Below are 19,251 nucleotides of genomic sequence, written 5' to 3'. Positions count from 1 at the left end.
CCAAGGACACAGGAGCAGGGCAATGTGGGGTTCTGCAGCATTGGCAGCTGCCCAGTGGCCCTGACACCTCTCCTGGGCTGACCTGGCAGAGTACCACAGGTTTAAGACCTAAAGTCTCAGAATGAGACATAGGCATGGTAAAGGTAGGTTCCCCCAGTCTCGGGAGAGTTCATTTTGACGCTTACAGCTACTGGAGATCTCTGTGATCCTCAGGGTTCTGGCTTCACATGTCTTGTACTGTGTATCCAAATCCCCTGTTTCTGATGACACCAGTCATAACAGGACTTGGCCAGTTTCAGTATCACTTTATCTTCACCAGTTATACCAGCAATGGGCCCTACTTTGGAGTAAGGTCACATCTGGAGATATTAAGGAGGGATTAATAGGTATTTTAGGGGATAAAACTCAATTCACTGCATTAGCAAGATGATCCAGGTGGTTGTTGGAGGCCTAAATGAGCTCAGAAGTCAGACTGGCCAGCTGCTTTTCCTGAGCGGGAGAAGAGGCCACGTATTTGGTCGTAGCAGGCAGCTGGCTAGTCTCTGGCCAAGGAGACCAAGTCAATATCAGGAACCCTCCAGATAACAAAGGTATGGGCTGTAGGCTATGGGCAGGTGGCACCGACCAGGGCCTGGTCAGGGTTTCTTCACCTGCTCCCACTGCACAGGCACACAGCACTACAGCCTGGGACTGACTATTGTCTCTGCCCTTCTGGCCAGGCCCTGGCCCCCAGGAAGCCTGCTGGGGCTGTTTCCTGTGTGGTCCTTGGGAGGAGTCAGGTAGAGTTTCTTCTGAATGTGTACAGGAATCCAGGAGATGAAGGGTTCCATGCTATAATCAGATAGGACCTTTCTTTGAGGAGAAGACTGTATCTTTTCTCCCATTGTGCAAAATTCCATCTCCTCTGCTCAGAGGATGGGTTGAAAGCTTTCAGTGGGGCTCGGTGGGAGAGCACTTGTCTGTTGTGTTTCAGGGCTTGGGTTCAATACCCAGCACTGTAAAGAAGAAAAGAGGAGCTGGGGAGATGGCTCAGTGGAATAAGCGCTTCCCCGGCAAGCACAAGGGCCTGAGTTCAATTCCCGGCTCTCCCAAAAACAAAAAAAAAAAAAAAAAAAAGAAGAAGAAAAGAAAGCCAATAATAATAATAATAAATAATTTTGGCCGGGGAGATGGCTCAGTAGAATAAGTGCTTGCCTGGTAAGCATAAGGGCCTGATTGCAAGCCCCAGTTCTGCCAAATAAAATAAAATAAAACAAAGGTATCTGGAATAATAAATACTTTCGCTGGATAAAGCCAATTACAGTGCCTTGGCTGGGACCAGTAGAACGGCTCCTACCAGCAGAGGCCAGGCCTCAAAGCTGGGTAAGCCCCTCTGGCTAGCCTGTGTGGGGAGGTAAGACAGGAGCTTCTGGACTATCCTGCTAATATAGAACAAGAGTGTGCAGGATTGTGGCTGTGGGCTTTCTGTTAGATGAAAGCTGCCAGATCTGCTGAAAGGAATTTGCTTGACATTTGCTGTACTGGACCCTGGGACTGTGCCTGGACCATCTCACCTCTGGCACTTCCCACAGGAGCCAACTGTAAGTGGCCCACACTGCTAGACCTCGGGACAAAGTGGGTATTTCTACAGCTTTATCTGTGATTCTTCTCAGGATAAGATCCTTGAGACAGGATCTTGTTGTACAGTCCAGGCACTTTTTTATTGCGGTACCAGGGATTGAACTCAGGACATTGCACTTGCCAGACAGGCGCTTACGCCACTCAGCTATATCCCCAGCCCCCCAGGCTAACCTTAAACACATGACAGTCCACTGCCTGTCGGCCTGAGTGCTGGGATTACAGGATGTGCCACAATGTATCTCATTATGTACCTTAAATTTATAGTGATTCTCCTGCCTTCACCTCCTAAATCCTGGGATTGATTTTATTTATTTATTTATTTATTTATTTATTTATTTATTTATTTCCCCGGAACCTGGGATTGAATTTAGGCCCTTGAGCTTGCCAGGGAAGTGCTTATTCCACTGAGCCATCTCCCCAGCCCTTAAATCCTGGGATTACAGGTGTGTGCTACCACTCCCAGAAGGATCAATGTTTTGTTTTTTTTTTACAGTACTTGGGATTGAATTCAGGACTCACTTGCAAGGCAAGTGCTTATTCTACTGAGCTATCTCCCCAGCCCCAAATTCCTGCGTGAAGATAGATAGATAGATAGATAGATAGATAGATTTATTTATTTATTTTTTTTTTTCAGAACTGGGGATTGAACTCAGGCCCTTGCACTTGCCAGGCAAGCACCTATTCCCCACTCCAGCCCTGGGTACAGGGAGCCTCCAATCCACTCAGATGTCTCTAAACCAGGCTCTCAAACTCCACCCCTAGCAAGTCCATGAATTGTCCATCCTGAGTTTGAACTTTTCAGTCTTCCCTCTTCAGCCTCCCAGAGTGCTGGGATCACAGGCTTGTTTGGTCTGGGTGATTTTAAATTGCTATTTTTTGGATGACAAACCAAAACACTTAATTGAAAAGGTTACCTTCTAATTATTAACAAGTCCATGGGGCTGGGGAGATGGCTCAGTAGAATAAGTGCTTCCCTGGCAAGCACAAGGGCCTGAGTTCAATCCTTGGTTCCACAAAAAAACCAAAACAAGTCCAGTGAATGCCACCAGCAGTGCTTTGAACAAAGTACAAAGCTCAGGGGCTTTCCAGCATTTGGGAGGTCGAGGCAGGAGGATTGCTGTGAATTGAAGACCAGCCTTCACTACACAGTGAGTTCAAGGCCAGCCTGAACTACATAGCAAGACCTTGTCTCAAAAAAAGCAAACAGGGGCTGGGGAGATGGCTCAGTAGGATAAGCGCTTGACCGGCAAACGCAAGGATCTGAGTTCAATCCCCGGTTCCGCAAAAAAAAAAAAAAAAAAAAAGCAAACAAAAAGCCCAGGGGCTGTAAAGAAAGTTGGGCCAGCCCAGGAAACCCAGGGAGGCTGAGCCCAGTTGACTCTTTGGGCAGTGCCTAGGCCTGAATCTGGTATTTTAGGATCCAACCTACTGGCTTCCTGCCACCTACAGAAAGAGAAATTGGAAAGTTCCTGCTGCTAAGCTGTCACTGCCTCCTCTAGAGCCTTCACAGTAGCCCTGCTAATCCACAAGGCCAGTCAGAACTCTTGGCCACCTCCCCTTAGCCTTCTGTCATAGTCGTGCTGGGAATGTGATCATCAGTTGCCTCTGCAAAAGGGGAAAGGTGTCCGTGACTCACAACCTTCCCAGTAGCATGTGACCTGACAGTGGCTGCTTTTTACCCGGAAGCCAGGTCCATACACAGCTGGTCAGCAGGATCACTGAGAGCTCCAGCCCAGCCTCTCTCCACTGTGCCTAGAAGTGGCTCTTTCCTTCTCCTTCCAGACCCCCATTTCTTCCTCTACTGGGACCATAGTCTCTGGTGGCAGCTCATTTTGCAGGCTAAGAGCTAACATCCTTGCACCTAATTTTTAAGTGCTCAGGCCCCATTGGGTACACTGGAACACTGGGTGCTGGGCTGGCTGGGCCTCATTGGAGCTGTCCACAGGGATGACAACAGGTCCTCATCACCTGCTAGCCTGCATGACCTGGATCACAAATGGGAGCAGCCCTGGTTTGAGGGCTCACAGGACAGGAAATGTTGGGGATGAGGGAAATGCTCCCCTTCCTGCCCCGGGGAAGATGCTAGTATACCAACCACAATATCCAGTGATCCCACTGGGCCAAGTCTGGCTATGCTGATGTTCTCCAGCACCTCCACATGATGGAGGAACCGAGAACCTGGGCTCTTGGGATAGATGCTGTAACCGCCTGAGTCAGGCTCAGCCCTCTTTCCTCTGGGCAGTGCAGACACCTTTAGGGGTGCACATGGTAGGGTAGGAAATAGGGCAAGGCCAGGCTCAGAAACCCTATAGCAAACCCCGCCCCCCAGCAAAACAAAAACCTGTAGCACAGAGTGAGGCTGGGGAAAACTTTTTGATAGGTTATGGCCCTAATATGAATTGCTGAATTATGGTGGTCATGATATGGCTGAAGCTCTTAAAATAACAGCTTATCTTCCCAATGACCACTTTCTCCTCCTTCCCCACTCCACCGCTGGACACAACTTTTTTTTTTTTTGGCAGAACTGGGGATTGAACTCAGGCCCTTGAGGTTGCCAGGCAAGCACTTATTCTACTGATTTTTTTTTTTTTTTTTTTGGCAGAACTGGGGATTGAACTCAGGCCCTTGAGGTTGCCAGGCAAGCACTTATTCTACTGAGCCATCTCCCTGGCCCCTCCTGGGTACAACTTTATTTGACCTTTCTCGCCCACAAGGGAGCCTCCAATCAGCTCCTTACACATCACTAAACCTGCCCCTCAAACTCCACCCCTAAGGAAAGTCCATGAAGTCTCAGGTCAGAGGATCCTCCCATCTCCCTGCCCTTGCTCCTCTCCATGTTTAGAGTTAATAAAGGCTTTCCCTCCCCCTATTTCTGCTTCTTTGCTGTGCATTGCTGCCATGCTGCCGCCATCCCTATTGCCTCTAAAACCTATCATTTTGGGGCTGGGGAGATGGCTCACTAGAATAAGCACTTACCTGGCAAGCACAAGGGCCTGAGTTGAATCCCTGGTTCTACAAAAAAAAAAAAAAAAACCCTATCATTTTTCCACCAGCCAAGAATAAGCTGAGGGGCTGGGGAGATAGCTTGGTGGTCTAAGCTACCTGCCTGATAAGCACAAGGGCCTGGGTTCAATCCCCAGTTCCACCTGCCATGCTGGTCTTACATAGCAAGACCCTGTACCAAATAAATCTTGGGCCAGGCAGATGACTCAGTAGAACAAGCACTCCCCTGGCAAGCACAGGCGCCCTGAGTTCAATCCCTGGTTGAAAAAAAAATCAGCTGAGGATTTTAAAGTCAGACTAATTTCTTTCTTTTTTTAAATTTATTTAGTGTGTGTGTGTGGTCAGCTCAGCCCACCCGGGGGCGGGGCTGGCTGGCATGTGGTGCTAGGGATTGAACTGTGGTCCCTGTGCTTTTGCTTAGCTTAGCTCGTTCTAAGTAGGTGCTTTAGATCACTGAGCCATCTCACCAGCCCAGTCAGACTAATTTCTAAGCCCAGGAAACAGGGCTGGGGTACAGCTCACCAATGGAATGCTTGCCTACCATGTGAGACCTTGTGTTCCATTCCCAGTACTGTACAACAAATCAGTAAATGTCCCACTTCAACACCACCGCGCTTTTTTTGTAATTCTGGACTTGAACCCAGGAGCGAGGCATTCTACACTGCCAGCCTAAAGCTTTTATTATTTTTGGTTGAGACAAGGTCTCCCTCTGTAACTCAGGTTGGCCTTAAAATTTATAGCAATCCTCCTGCCTTAGTAGCCTCTCAAGTGCTGGGAGAAGAGGTATGCACCACTATTCTCAGTATGAGGTTATTTCTATGAAAATTTGGTAACATGCATGGACACCTGTTCATTTATTTTTTTTGTGGAACCAGGGATAGAACTCAGGCCCTTGTGCTTGCCAGGCAAGAGCTTCTTCTACTGAGCTATCTCCCCAGCCCTCATTTTACTTCTTGATGAGACTCACCACAGTTCTCTGGGCCAATGCAGTAGGGGACAGAGAAAGACTGCTAACCAGCCCTTACCTACCCCCAGGAGCTGCATGCAGGGTGGCTGCTGTGCTGTCAGAGACCTGACCAGTAGCTGCTGCTGCATTTCTTATACACTTCAGTATGTAACAAGAGACCCTGACAACAGAACTCCACCAAAGCTACCTATAGTTCCTCAGGTGTCAGAAATCCCACCCAGCTCTATGGCTTAAAGTCATAAGCAGAAATAACAAAAGATAGTAAAATTTCAGTTTTATTTGGCCAATGTGTTCAATTCCAAGGTTGTGGTATAAATGCCTAATGGTCAACATCTGATCCAGCACCCACAACCTTGGCTGTCTCCTAGCCTGAGAATCAAGGTCCTGGTCCCCGATGCATACTTGGCTGTATTGGAGGATCCAGGAGACAACAGGGCTGTGTGCCCCATGACAGGCAGGACAGTGGGTGGGATGACAGGCCCAAATTCAAGGCAGGGAGGAGGGAGCAGCCCAGGGCCCTGTCCTGGCCTCCTAGTAGCTACCACGGTCCCCTTCTCCAAACACAGGAGCTAACCTGACTGTATCTGAAGTCTCTGTTTAACAAAAAAATGCAAGAGCCATGCTCATCCTGGCCACACTGGCATGAGGTGAATGGGGAGTGGGCTGTGTCCAGCCTGGATCCACCCCTCCTAACAGAAGGTGGGAGACTCCAGGGAGGCCTGGCCAAGGCAGAACAAATACCCTGACATTGAAAACTATCTCAAAGCTCCACGGATGAAATCGTTTTAAAGGGATAGTATAAATCTCTCTAATAGGAAAGAGACATTACCAGTGTGAGATCCCAAACATTTTAGCAAGCACTCGGGACAAAAACCATGTACAAAAAAGTACATCACAATTTTAAAAAAGTAGCCCAGCAAGATGGACTGGCTCGGAGATAAATCCCTTTCCAAAAATTGAAAAATAAAAGGAAGAGACGGGTCTGAGTTTCCATGTGTTAGGACGCGAGTGGCTGCGGGAGGGCTCCCCGGCTCTCCAGTGGCGCCCTCCTCAGGTGAGGTTGGCTGAGGTGTCGGGCTGCTGCCCCGGTCCATTCCCATTTACAGTTCATCTTTCACAGCTTTCTGATCATCATCTTCCTCCATGTCTGGCTCTTCAGCTTCTTCCAGGTCCAGGTCCTAGATGCAGGAAGAAAGAGACTGGTCCACCTAAACGTCTTCCTGAGCTTCTCACACTTGCCTGCTCTCCACAACACACACATTTCTACTTGCTGCCTCCAGTGTCTCCAACACCAACTGCCACTCCCACCACATTCTCCTGACCTTCCCTCCCATCCTCTAGGCTGATGCTGCTGAACTTATGGCACTCGTAATGCAGCTCGCTGTTTGTTATCACTGAAATCTCTGAAAAGGTTTGCCGTCATTCACCCAACAGCATTACTGGCCATGAGCCGTCTCGGGCAGGCCTGAGCGCTGTTGCCTGGCCTGGACAGTGATAGTGAGAAGCCTTACCAGCACAACAGACATGGGCTTTAGCCACAGGCTGGATTTCTTGTCTGCAGGGACATGAGGACTCTGGGATGCATCTGAGACTTTCAAAGCAGTCTGGCTTTTAAAGATGCTTTACACTGTTATGTGGCAGCACACTCCTGTAATCCCACACTTTGGAAAGCTGAGGCAGGAGTATCACAAATATGAGCTCAGCACTGGCAATTCAGAGACTCAGTGAAACCCAGTCTCAAAATAAAAAAGGGCTAGGGATATAGCTCAGCACAAAGGCCCTGGATTATTTCCTCCCACCAAGATGCCTTCAAAGTCCCTTCCCTGAAAAATTGCTGGGCACAGGGGATAGGGTACAGCAACTGGAACACTTCCTAGGCCCCTCAGGCCCGGATGCACAGCTGCACCTGCTATGGCCCCATCTCCAAGGCAAAGCCCATCAATGCCTCTCACAAGGACCAGGGCAGTGCCCAGAGGCCAGGGTGGGGCCTGCATGACCACACTCACATCGTCATCTCCTGCTCCCTCCTGGCCACCGCTCTCCAAGAACTTCTTAAAACCTTCTAGCGTCCGCTCTCCATTATAATCAATGACCTGTGGGAAACAACTGGTGAGCGCACGAGCTATGCAGCACCTCCCTGCGGTGTATCCTCAGTCCCTCCTGCATGGGTCCTCCAGCCCAGGGACCCCCGAATTGGTCTGCAGAGCCCAGGCAGGAAGGCGCACCGTTTTGTCTGCACTGGCGGGGAAGAACTTCAGGGTAGGGAAGCTGTGCACTTTGACGGCCTCCACTTCGTTGGCTGTTGAGTCCATCTTGGCGATGACAATGTTCTCGTGGTCCTTGTAGGTCTCTCCTAGCTTATCCCAGATGGGGGCCAGCTGCTTGCAGTGACCACACCACGGCGCATCTGGGAAGAGAGCAGCGCTGAGGCTCCCTCCTGGATGCCTGCACTGAGCTCCTTACTCTGCCGCCGCCCCAGTGAAGCAGTCACCTTGGAAGCTGGGGACTCTACTCACAGAATTCCACAAAGACATTCTTTTTCTCATCAAAAGCAACCTCTTCGAAGTTCTTCCCCACTAGCACTTTGACGGGCTGCTTATCCCAGTCTTCAGGCAACTCTTGGCTCATGAGGTGGGGCTGGAGGGCAGGCAGACACACACACAGAGACAGACATGGTGAAGGCGCCACTCGCACATCCCAGCCCTGGAGCAGCCAGCTGCAGCATACACTGTCCTCTGGAAGCTGGCACAGCCAATGGTGCCAAGAGCCCAGCAAGGTCGGCCCAAGGACAGAACAGATGGTGCCTCTCGGCCTGAGGCTACCTTGGAGCACAACTGGGTTAGCAGTGTAAGAGGCCCTCTGTGAGGTTCCCAAAGGTGAGTGCCAGGAACGAAGATGTCACACTGCCTTGGTCCTCTGTGCTCTCAGCCCTTGAGACTGAGGCTAAAGCCACAGGAAGCCAAAGACAGTGAAGCCCATAGTCTCAGGGGTAGATGATCTGCTCTACAAGGTGAGCCACTGTTGGCCCAGTCAGGCCTTACTACGTACCTTGATCTTGCCTTCCAGGAAGTGCTGGCAAAACTCTGTGATCTTCTCAGCTGTCAGCTCCTCTGATGCAGGTTTGTACTTGGTCATCTCCTCCTCCAGGGTGATGAGCCGCACAGCTGGGCACTCCTCTTTCTTTAGCCCGAAAAACTCGAGGATACGTTGGTTGTCAGCATGGTCGCTGTCGATGAAGATAAACAGGATCTTGGGAGAGAAAAGGCACACTGAGACAGAGCTGGGACAGCTCCCACTCCCAGGCAGGTCTTGGGGCTGCCCAGCCAGAGCAGAGGTTCATCCCATGAATGCCCCAGTATCAAGACCCAAAGGGACAGGAACAGGGCTCAGTCTTTCCCACGCACAGTGCAGGCCTACACAGCAGGGTACTCACTTTGCCCTTGAAGCCCTCTGCTGCTTTCTTGAAGTTGCTTAGTTTGCTGTCATAGTCAGACACACTCTTGGGCAGGAAGAGCAGGATATGAGTCTTGATTTCACCTCCAAAAATCTTTGGGGCTGTCTATATCACAAACAGAAGTTTCTATATCAGAACCACAAACTAAGCCTTGAAAGAAGAGTCTCTGTGGCTACAAGTCCACTAGACAACTGGATGACAGTTATGTCTGGGCTCAGGAGAGTCATACCTGCTCGGTGAACTCAATGACCAGGGGTAGCTGGTTGTGCTTGATGAATTCCAGCAATTTCTCTTTGGTGACCTCCCCCTCAAAGTTGTTCCGGCCTTCATCAAACTGTGGGCAGAAAGGGTGCCATAAGCAAGCCCTGCAGGACAGTACCCAGACTGACCAGGCACCTCATCCTGCCACTAAGACATACTTGTTTCCTGATAGTCTAGACTGGCTTCAGCCATCACCTTGCAGCCTCCAATAAGTCCAGAAGGTTTTCTGTCCACAGCTCAAGCATGGTGGCTCCTGATTTGCCAAATGCCCCAAAGTTAGGAGTCACAGGTGTGCCTGGCTCCTGCCCATCTCTCCACAGAGCCTCATCTGCTCTACAGGTGTATACAAAGAGGCCGCCAGTGCAAGCTATGACATCCATCACAGGTGACAGCAACTCTAGGATCACAAGTCTGAGAGCCTCAGTCAGGCCTTATAGATACCACCTTTCTCATTTCCATGCTCCTGCAACAGCAGTTTATGACATACAGCTCATACTCACGCTTCAGCTTTACCCTCTCAGGATACTTGCAGGGCAGCACCTGAACAATACGCTGCTTTAACAGTCGTCACCTGCTAGGGTCCAGCCTTGCTCCTGACGTCACTGAGCACCCCCCCCCCCCGAGATTTAGAACCACCTTCCCAAGTGATAGCATCTGAGGCCACAAGGTAGAGCATAGCTACCTGGGGGTGGCAGCAGGAGGCTGAACAGGGCCAGAACCCAGGGTGGCCTTAGCTCAGGAGGGATGGACACAGCACGTCCTGACACAGACAGCCAGTTCCTTCACCTCAGACTTTTCAGGTGAGAATGCCAGATAAGTGCTCATTGCTCCCTTGAGACTTCTATTTTTTTTTTTTGGGGGGGGGGGGACGAACCAAGCCCATAGTGAGAACATGCAACTGCGGACGTCGCATTTTGGGGAGCCTTCATTTATTATTTGTGGTGTGAGTGCTACACCCATGAGATGGATTTTTTTTTTTTTTTTTTTTTTTTTGGGGGGGGGGGGCAGAACCGGGGATTGAACTCAGGCCCTTGCATACTGAGCCATTGCTCCAGTCCCTCCCTTGGGACTTCTAAAAAAACGTAGGAAAGTACAGCTGGGCATGGTGGTGCTCACCTGAAATCCCAGCACTCAGAAAGCTGAGCCAAGAAAGTATTTAACTCAAGGCAAGACCCTGTCTCAAAATTTTTGAAAAAGGGGGGAGAGGAATATAGCTTGGTAGTATATGTCCCTGGGTTAACCCCTAGTACTATTAAGTATATATGTACTAAGTATAGACAAAACTTATCATTCCTGATTTTTTTTTTCCATTACTGGAGATTTTATTTATTTTTTTAATGTATTTAGTACAGGGTTTACAGGGTCTCACTATACAGATCAGACTCAGAGTGATCCTCCTGTTTTTGCTTTTTTTTTTTTTTTTTTGGTGGGACTGAGGACTGAACTCAGGCCCTTGCCAGGCAAGCGCTTATGCTACTGACCCATCTCCCCAGCCCCCATCTATCTCCCTGGCCCTGATCCTCTTGTTTTTCAACCTCCCAGGTGCTCGGATTACAGGCCACCACACCCAGTCTTAGTCTCAGTCTGTCTTGGAGGGCCCTGGGGGTAGGGACGGCAGGGACAGCATGACATGCTGGGGAATCAAACCCCAGTCCCTACATATTACTGGGGATTTTAAATTCAGGGCCTTTACACTAAGCTACATCCCTAGACTTTTTATTCTGCGATAAGGTCTCCCTAAATTGCCCAGGCTGGGCTTGAACTCGCAATCAAGTCATGGCTACATACTCAACTTCTGCCTTGGGCTCCTGAATGCTGGGGATCACAGGTATGCATGACCACATCTGGCTCCCAACTGCTTGCTACAGGCTCATTGGCTGGATATGAGGATGTGGAAGGCTGACTGCACTCTTCTTATCAGCCATGGCCCTTCATGGCTTCCCAAAGTAATGGGAAGGGCCATTAGCTTAGCTGAGGGTATAGCTCCATGGTGGCTACTTCTAGCTCCCACAGCAAAGTACCTCCAGGGGAGAAGAGTGCCAGTCAGGCCCTCCAGCCCAACCATGGAACTGTGTTGTTAAAGGCAGGCCGAGGAAACGTGGTACACGCCTACAATCCTGGTACTGAGGAGACTGAGGCAGGAAGATCACTGAGTTGAGTCCAGCCAGGCTAACAACAAAGTGAGCTCAAGGCCAGCCTGAACTGCATAGTAAGACCCTGTCTCAAAAAGACAAACATAGGGCTGGGGAGATAGCTCAGTAGAATAAGCGCTTACTGGCAAGCGCGAGGGCCTGAGTTCAATCCCTGGTTCCACAAAAAAAAAAAAAAAAAAAAAAAAAAAGTATATATATATTTATAATAAATATAAAAAAGAACTAAAAATAAAGCTAGGCCGAGCCCTGGGCTGTGAGTCATTCCTCCAGGCCCACTCTTATCTTTCCAAACAAGCAAAGGTGGAGTGAATAATGAAGTAGGAAGACAAGGCCAGAAGACCCTATGAAAGAATCATTTGGAAAATGCTAATGGAGGCCTTGCTCAGAAGGGGCCCAAGCCCACGCTCCCTGGCTGATTCCAAACCAATCTGTCATGCTCCTTGCCCTGCAAAATGCTCTGCCCACAATGGGGCCAGGCATCATCTGTACAGCTCATGCTGAGCTCCAGTCAGGTGCCACTTTTCCTGTAATGTGACCATGTGGACTTTCTCTGTCTACCTTGGGAAGTCCATCTCCCATTTAGTGGGGGACAGTGGCAGGAAGAGTAACCACCATGGCACTGCCCTCAACAGTAGCCTTGCCAGGTCATGGTGACAAAACTCACCACCAGGCCTGACTGCAGGATGGTAGAGAGAGCGTGGCCCCATACTCACTAAGTCCTCAAAGAGAAGAAATAAAGTCAGTGTGAGAATATACACACAGGACTTGCCAGTAATCCCAGCACTTGGGAGACTGAGGCAGGAGGACTGCTGTGAGTTGAAGGCCAGCCTGGGCTACAAAGTGAGCTCAAGGCCAGCCCAAAATACATAGTGAAACCCAGCCTCAAAAAACAAACAAACAACAACAAAAATCTAGGACTATTAGCTTTTAAACCAATGGCCCACCATGTGTCAGTGGCCTCACTCTGCTGGTCATCCCCACTACCTGTTATCCTCCAGGGAAAAAGGCCAAAAAGCAGCCACAGCTGGCCTGCACAGCCCCACTGGGGAAAGCATCTCGTGCTGCTTGGAGTCAGGAGTTTGGTACAGCAGCAGCTCAACCTCCTTGGACTTCAGAAATGGTTCCCCCTATATTCCCCCACGGCAGCCTCACTTACAAATTCATCCCTTACTTTGGAGCCACTCAACCCTTAGCCTGTGTAGCCACCTCTGAGGTGCAACATGACCACACATCAGCCTCCGCAGACAGCCTTTCCCAAGCCCTCAGGGGCTCTGCTCAGAATCTTCCTGCCTTTGCAACAGACCAGGTCAGCATCCTAAGGCCCTACTCCTAGCCTAAGGACACTGCCCAGCCCTTGTATATGCTGCCACTTGGGTAAGAGTCCATGAGCGCTTTGTCCAGGTACAGCAGTATCCAGGACCACAGCCCTAGTTCCAGTCCTGCTGATCTATATAAAAGCCAAGAAAGCTACAAGCTACACTGGTAGCAAAACTGCACAACCCAGGACCTGTGTCCCTTTAACAGGAAAATGGTTAAGACATCCAGTTGCCAAAGAGGAAGGACTGGCAGGGCCAGTAATCTTCAAGGTGGGAGACACAGGAGCTAAGGCTGATGCTAGGGAACACCCATCCAACCCTGTGGGCTACCACTCAAGAGCTGCTGTCTGAAGTGAGAAAAAGGTTTTGGGAACAGACAAGCGGTCACATGGCCCTGTGAAAGTTAAGTAGTGCCATCCAACTGGACACTTCACTAGTTCGAAGCCAGCCTGGGCTCTATAGTGAGTTTAAGGCTAGCCTGAAACATACAGTGAGTCCTTGTTTCAAACTTGACCTCCAATGATTATGGTGACAAATGACAGTTATGCATCCTGCCACAACTAAAAACAAAATGCTAATCCAAGAGCTGCATGCGGTGGTGCATGCCTGCAATCTCAATACTCTGGAAGGTTAATTCATGAAGACTGCCAATTCGAGCCCAGCCTGGAGAACCTAGCAAGACCCTATATCAAAATAAAGAGATTAAGAAACAAAGCAAAAACAAACAAAAAGAAACAAAAAATCCTGTGGGTTCCAAGCTCAGAAATCCACTGTGTAAGTGGCTCTCACATAGTCCCAGGAATCCTGATAAATATCGCACCAGCCTGGAGCCGGGAGCAAGGTCCCCTTGAGATAAGGCAAGCAACACACACCCCATACATCCCTCACCCCTGCTGATGGGCAGCTAAACTGCCGTCGCTGCTCACCTTCTTAAAGAGGACCACCCCATCTTTGTCAAGCTGGTATTTGGAGAACACATTACTGTTGGATGTGATCCCAAAAGGTATGTCATCAATGGCCTCTGCTACCAGCAAGAACTCCTTGGCAAAGTGTGACTCCACGTCCTGGGAGAGGAAGGGAAAGCACAGGTAGTTGCACACCCTAACACTGCGGAGCCCCACCCAATGGCAGCAGGGCAGACCATGCAGTGCCCAGGTTGCAGGGATCCCTGCCTGAGCAATAACAAAGCAGCAAAGTTCCAACACTCTACCTTGAAAAAGCCAATGACAGCAACCTCGCTGGACTCCACCAGGGATTCTGCAGCTGCACCATCCGACAGGGTGGTGGCAGCGGGGCCAGTGCGCTTCTTCAGCCAGTTCACAATGTCATCAGCTTCTCTGCCAGCTGCACCCCAGACAGATGCAAGTTCTATAGTCAGTGTGCTGTATTCCCTGAGTGCACCTCTCACCTAAGCACTGCTCTATGGGCTAAGGACCTTGGCACACATTAAGATGTTTTCCCCACAGGCAGCCCAGAGGTTGGCTGGCTGCTCTCACTCCAGCACAGAGGGCTACAGCTGAGCTTAGAGGAGGAAGAGATGGGTATGGTGGCAAATGTCTGTGACCCCAGCTCCACTACTTGGGAATCTCAGGAAGCTCAAGTTCCAAGTCAGCCTGGGCAATTTAACAAGACTCTACCTCAAAATAAAATCTAACAGGGCCAGCCAAATAGCTTAGCAGATTAAAGTGCCTGCAAGCAGGCGCAGAGACTGGGGGTTCGATCCCCGGGCCTGCCATGCTGGCCCCACCCCTGGGGTGCCCTGAGACAGCAATTGAGACTGGGTGTGGTGGCGCGCACCTGTAATCCCAGCTCTTGGGAGGCTGTAAACAGGCGGATCACTATGAGTCCAATCTAGTAGTGAGACCCTGAATACTCTGTAGACCCTTCCCTAAAATACAAAATACATAAATAAATAAAATAAAAAACAATAAAATCCAACAAAAGACTAGAAGTCTGGATCAGTGGGAGAGAACTTGCCTAGCAGCATGAAAGACCTGGATTCAAAAGCCAGCACTACAAAAGGGGGGGGGTCATACCAGTTTTCCCACCCTGATCCTAACACTCCCAAGTGGGCCAGGGTCTGCCCTACCATCTCCTAGACTGATAGGAAGCAAGGAGGGGATGGCACATAGGCACGAAACCCATTGGGGTAAGGGGCTGCTTTCTCCAGGAACCCTAGGCCAGTGAAACCATTCTTTCCTTCCCTCCTGAGGTGACTGCCTGGGCCAATCTCAGAAGGAAAGCCCAACCTTACTGTGGAGAATCACAGTAACTGCAGACAAGGTACTTCCCATTCTAAGTGAACACATGCAAAAATTACAGCTGCAGACAGCCTAGTAGTAAAGCAGGACAAGCTACTAAACAGAAATCATTTGCCAGCACTGGGATGGTTACAGGTCACCAAGCACATGGCTCTGATAGGTATTTAGAGAACTAATTTCTACAGATAAGTCCCCCTGTGGCATCAGTAACTGCTTTGATCATAATAGGGCCCAACTTGCATGGAAAATGCTTTCGAAATGACTGGGTGGCAGCTGAGGATTTGGATTTGTGGTCCACCACTGACGGCTACCATCCTGTCACTGCCTGTGAAGGACCCTCCCTACTGAGTGGTCCAATGAGAGATCCTGAGCACCAAGAGCACTGGCCTACCTCTGCACTTCCCAATACTCGAGAGGCTGAGGGAAGAGCACTGCAAGTCTGAGGCTCATCTAGGAAACTTAGTGAGACTGTTTCAAACTAAAGCCATCCTGGGCCAGGAAGATAGCTCAGTGGAATAAGTGCTTGCCTGGCAAGCACAAGGTCCTGAGCTCAATCCCTGGTACCACAAAAAAACAAAGAAAACCTAAAACCACCAGATAGCTCAGCAGACTAAAGTGCCTGCTCAGGCAGAGTGCAGCGGCCAGGGTTCGATTCTCAGCATGCCATGCTGGTCCTGACCCCCAGGGTGTGCTGAGACAGCAACAACTGCCTGGACGTGGTAACACACACCTGTAATACCAGTACTTGGGAGGCTGAAAACAGGAAAATCACCACAAGTACAATCTACGTAATGAGACCCTGTAGATCCTGCACTAAAGTACACGAAAAAACAAAACAAAAAAAACTAAAACCAAGTCAGGTGCGGTGGTACAACTATAATCCCAGCACTCAAGAGGCTGAGGCAGGAGGATTGCAATGAGTCTGGCCTACATAGAAAGACCTTGTCTCAAAGCAGAACATGGTGGCACATGCCTGTAATCCCAGTATTCAGAGGCGGAGGCAGGAAGATCCTTGCAAGTTCAAGGCCAGCCTGGGCTACAAGTGAGCACAAAGCCAGCCTGAACTACATAGTGAGACCCTGTCTCAAAAAGACAAGGAGAAGAAGGAGGAGACAGAGAAGAGGAAGAGGAGGAAATTCCTGCTGTGGGAGGGGGGGGGGTAAAAGAAAGAAAAACAAAGAAATGACACAAGTGTTTGGCTTAGTGGATGTCACACTACCTTACCTAGTTGACAAGTATCAGCTCAATATTTTAGGCTTACTGTGCATGGTGGTACATGTCTGTAATCCCAGAACACAGGAGGCTGAAGCAGGAACACTGTCAAGTTCAAGATCAGCCTGAACTACATAACAAGACCTTGCCTGGGGCTGGAGAGATGGCTCAGTAGAATAAGCGCTTCCCTGGCAAGCGCTAGGGCCTGAGTTCAACCCCGGTTCCACCAAAACACAAGCAAAAAAGACCTTGCCTACCCTGTCTCAAAAAATGGGGGGAAAAAAAAGACAGTAGACAAAAAAATCCAACTGAGAACATGGTTTCCTCCAGGCTTTTGAACATGAGCCCCTACCTGTTGGATGCACTACTGGCTATGCTTTCAGCTGGGTTAGCTTTAAAGACCTGCAGGCAAAATCCCTCTGCAAAGACAATTAAAGGGCAGTACTGCAGTTATACCTGTATACTCCTTGGGAGAGGCAGTATCTCCATTCTTGAAGAACTTGATAGTGGGGTAGCCACGGACGCCATACTGCTGGGCCAGATCAGACTCTTCAGTGGCATCCACCTTTGCCAGCCGAATCTCGGAACCTTCTGCCTTCAGTTTCCCAGCTGCTTTGGCATACTCCGGGGCCAACGCTTTGCAGTGGCCACACCAAGGAGCATCTGGAAAAGAAACCAAGTGAGACACTAAAGAGCAGCCCTTAATCTTGTTCCATGGCTTCTCTTTCATAAAAACCTTATCCAGGGGCCGGGGAGATGGCTCAGTGGAATAAGCGCTTCACTGGCAAGCTCAAGGGCCTGAGTTCAATCCCTGGTTCCGGAAGAAAAAAAAAAAAAAAAAAAACCTTATCCATGCACAAGATAACCTTTCTTTACAACTAAGCTGTGCTGATAGCTGGCACCCTTAGGCAGTATCAGGAGAGAGGCCACAAGTGACAAACCTATTCTAAAACCAGCCTGATACTCTGCTGTCACTACCAGGAGATAAATCCTCTAACCAATGCAACTTTGTACCACATGCAAGTAAGCTGGGTTAGTGCGTCCCTAGGATTTCCCTTTAAGGATCCAGGCAAAGTTGAGATTGGTGCTCCACCTCTACATCCAGCAAGTATGTTCTGGGCACCCCTGCACGTGCCCAGACACACGGTCCAGCAGTTCTTCACAGTGCAGAAAAAGACAATCGGTGCTAGCAGCTGTGTTGGGCATGATTCCCACCTCAGAGAGAGCTGGCGTTCAAATACTTCTAATTATAATCATAAGGCTTCTGGTTCTGGATTGCTACAGCCTGGGAATATGATGGCAGGTTAAAGGTAGTATGAGCAAGGGCAGGGCGTTTCTGGGTCAGCCTCGATGAGTAACTAGCAGGGCCAGACTCTGGCTTGTTCTATGAGCCATGGCTCACATAAGTCCCCTCTGTTTCTCCTATGCTAACAGAGGGATCGTACCATGTGGACGGCGGGCACAAAGACACCTCTCTGGCTGGCAACCCGGCAGGCACACAGAGCCCATCTACACAGGCAGGACGCCCCCTTGGACTGACAATCGGTGCGCTCTCGAGACGAAGCTCGAGCCGATCCAGGCCATCCTGCCGGGCCACCAGAGCCTGCCCGAGCCGGCGCGTCCAGAAAAGGCCCGGGGCATGCGCGGGCAGCGCTATGTGGCTGGGAAGAGGTTTTGCGGGGCGGCGCCCGTCCGCCAGGCCCACGGCGCACTTACAAAACTCCACCAGCAGGTACTTGTGCGCCGCCAGCGCCTCTGCGAAGTTGCTCTTCTTGAGCACGAGGACGTGGTCCTCCTCCTCGGGAGCGTCGGCGCCCACCCGGGCCACCGAGGCCAGGGCCAGGCACAGCAGAGCGCAGCTTAGCATGTCGGACGTCAGCGATGAGCAGACAGCAGAGGTGGGCTGTCCAGTTAGCGCCGCCGGGACAGTAGCGAGAGCGCGCGTCGGCCACGGCCTCGCCTTTATAAATCCTGAATCGGAAGGGGGGAGGAAACGTCTGCCGCTTGCCGCACGCACGCGCCCTCTGGGACTCTCTGATTGGCCAGTGGACTGCGGGTCCCGCCCTTGCTACGCTCGCATTGGATACGCGCTCTAGGCCCGGCCCCGGAGTCGGAAATGCTGAGGAGGCCTCCCCTCGCCCAGGATTGGTCGGGGCACTCGCGCTCCCTCTCTTCTCTACCCCCTAAGTGGTTCCAGGAGGAGAACTTTCTCTCCCTCGACTTCTGACTGGTGGTTTCCTCCCACACCTTCGGCGGATCTGGACTGGCTAATGCTTTCGGCTGTACGTACTCCGAGGCCCCTGATTGGTCCAGATATGCGCGCACCCTGGTGTTCCTTCGTCGAACGTGGCAGTGGGACGGAGTCCTCAGCCGAGGGGCGGGCTTACGCCTGCGTCTCGGTAACCCCTCGTGTTGCTTTCTTACTGGACCGCGTATCCGCAATTGGCACTGCCTCCTCGTTCAGCGGCCCGGAAGCCAGAGTGACATAATTTCCGGTGCGCGTGCAGCCCGTGCGGTTTTTGCAGAGAGCAGTGGCCTGTGGGTAAACTTGTACTTCCTTCTAGGCCCTCCGGAGAAAGTATTTGGGTGTCAGCCGCACGTGCGACCTGCCTATGAGGGCCAAGCCTGTCAGGGAGTGCAGGGTCGACAATCCCCAGTGGCAGACTCCAGGGAGTCGGCGATGACCTGTACGCGCACGTCCCTATAGCTACCCCTCGTTGACTGGCTGCCTCCGCAGATCGCGGTCTCCATCCAGAGGCGGGCCCCAGGTGGCCGCGGATGGGATACCGAGAACTGTAGCACTAGCGACTAGGCTAGCAGCTAGTTGAAATCGTTTAGGTGCTTTTGGTTAAGTCGCTTTACTTATTACTGTACATGCCTTGAAACTTTAAAATGACTTACAAGCCGCGCATGATGGCACAGGTCTGTAATCCCAGCACTCAGGAGTCTGAGGCAGAAGGATCGTTGCGAGTTTGAGGCCAGCCTGAATTGGATAGAGAGACCC

General features: G+C 50.6%; 1 protein-coding gene across 1 annotated transcript; it reads right to left on the bottom strand.

The window, feature by feature from the left end:
- Window positions 1-5,847: 5,847 nt before the first annotated feature.
- On the bottom strand, window positions 5,848-18,216 carry P4hb (prolyl 4-hydroxylase subunit beta). The gene is made up of 11 exons (XM_004639478.2): window positions 17,964-18,216; window positions 16,704-16,910; window positions 13,985-14,118; window positions 13,701-13,838; window positions 9,274-9,378; window positions 9,024-9,149; window positions 8,639-8,839; window positions 8,107-8,227; window positions 7,816-7,997; window positions 7,597-7,683; window positions 5,848-6,768 (listed from the first exon to the last, which is right to left on the bottom strand). The coding sequence occupies exons 1-11, from the start codon at window positions 18,112-18,114 to the stop codon at window positions 6,691-6,693; spliced, it is 1,530 nt and encodes a 509-aa protein (XP_004639535.1). The 5' UTR covers window positions 18,115-18,216; the 3' UTR covers window positions 5,848-6,690.
- Between the last annotated feature and the right edge of the window lie 1,035 nt (window positions 18,217-19,251).

Source organism: Octodon degus, unplaced genomic scaffold (assembly GCF_000260255.1).
Source record: "Octodon degus isolate 3935 unplaced genomic scaffold, OctDeg1.0 scaffold00112, whole genome shotgun sequence".
NCBI lineage: Eukaryota > Metazoa > Chordata > Mammalia > Rodentia > Octodontidae > Octodon > Octodon degus.
The sequence above is the reverse complement of the archived record's forward strand: the minus strand, read 5'-3'. Positions and strand labels throughout refer to the sequence as shown.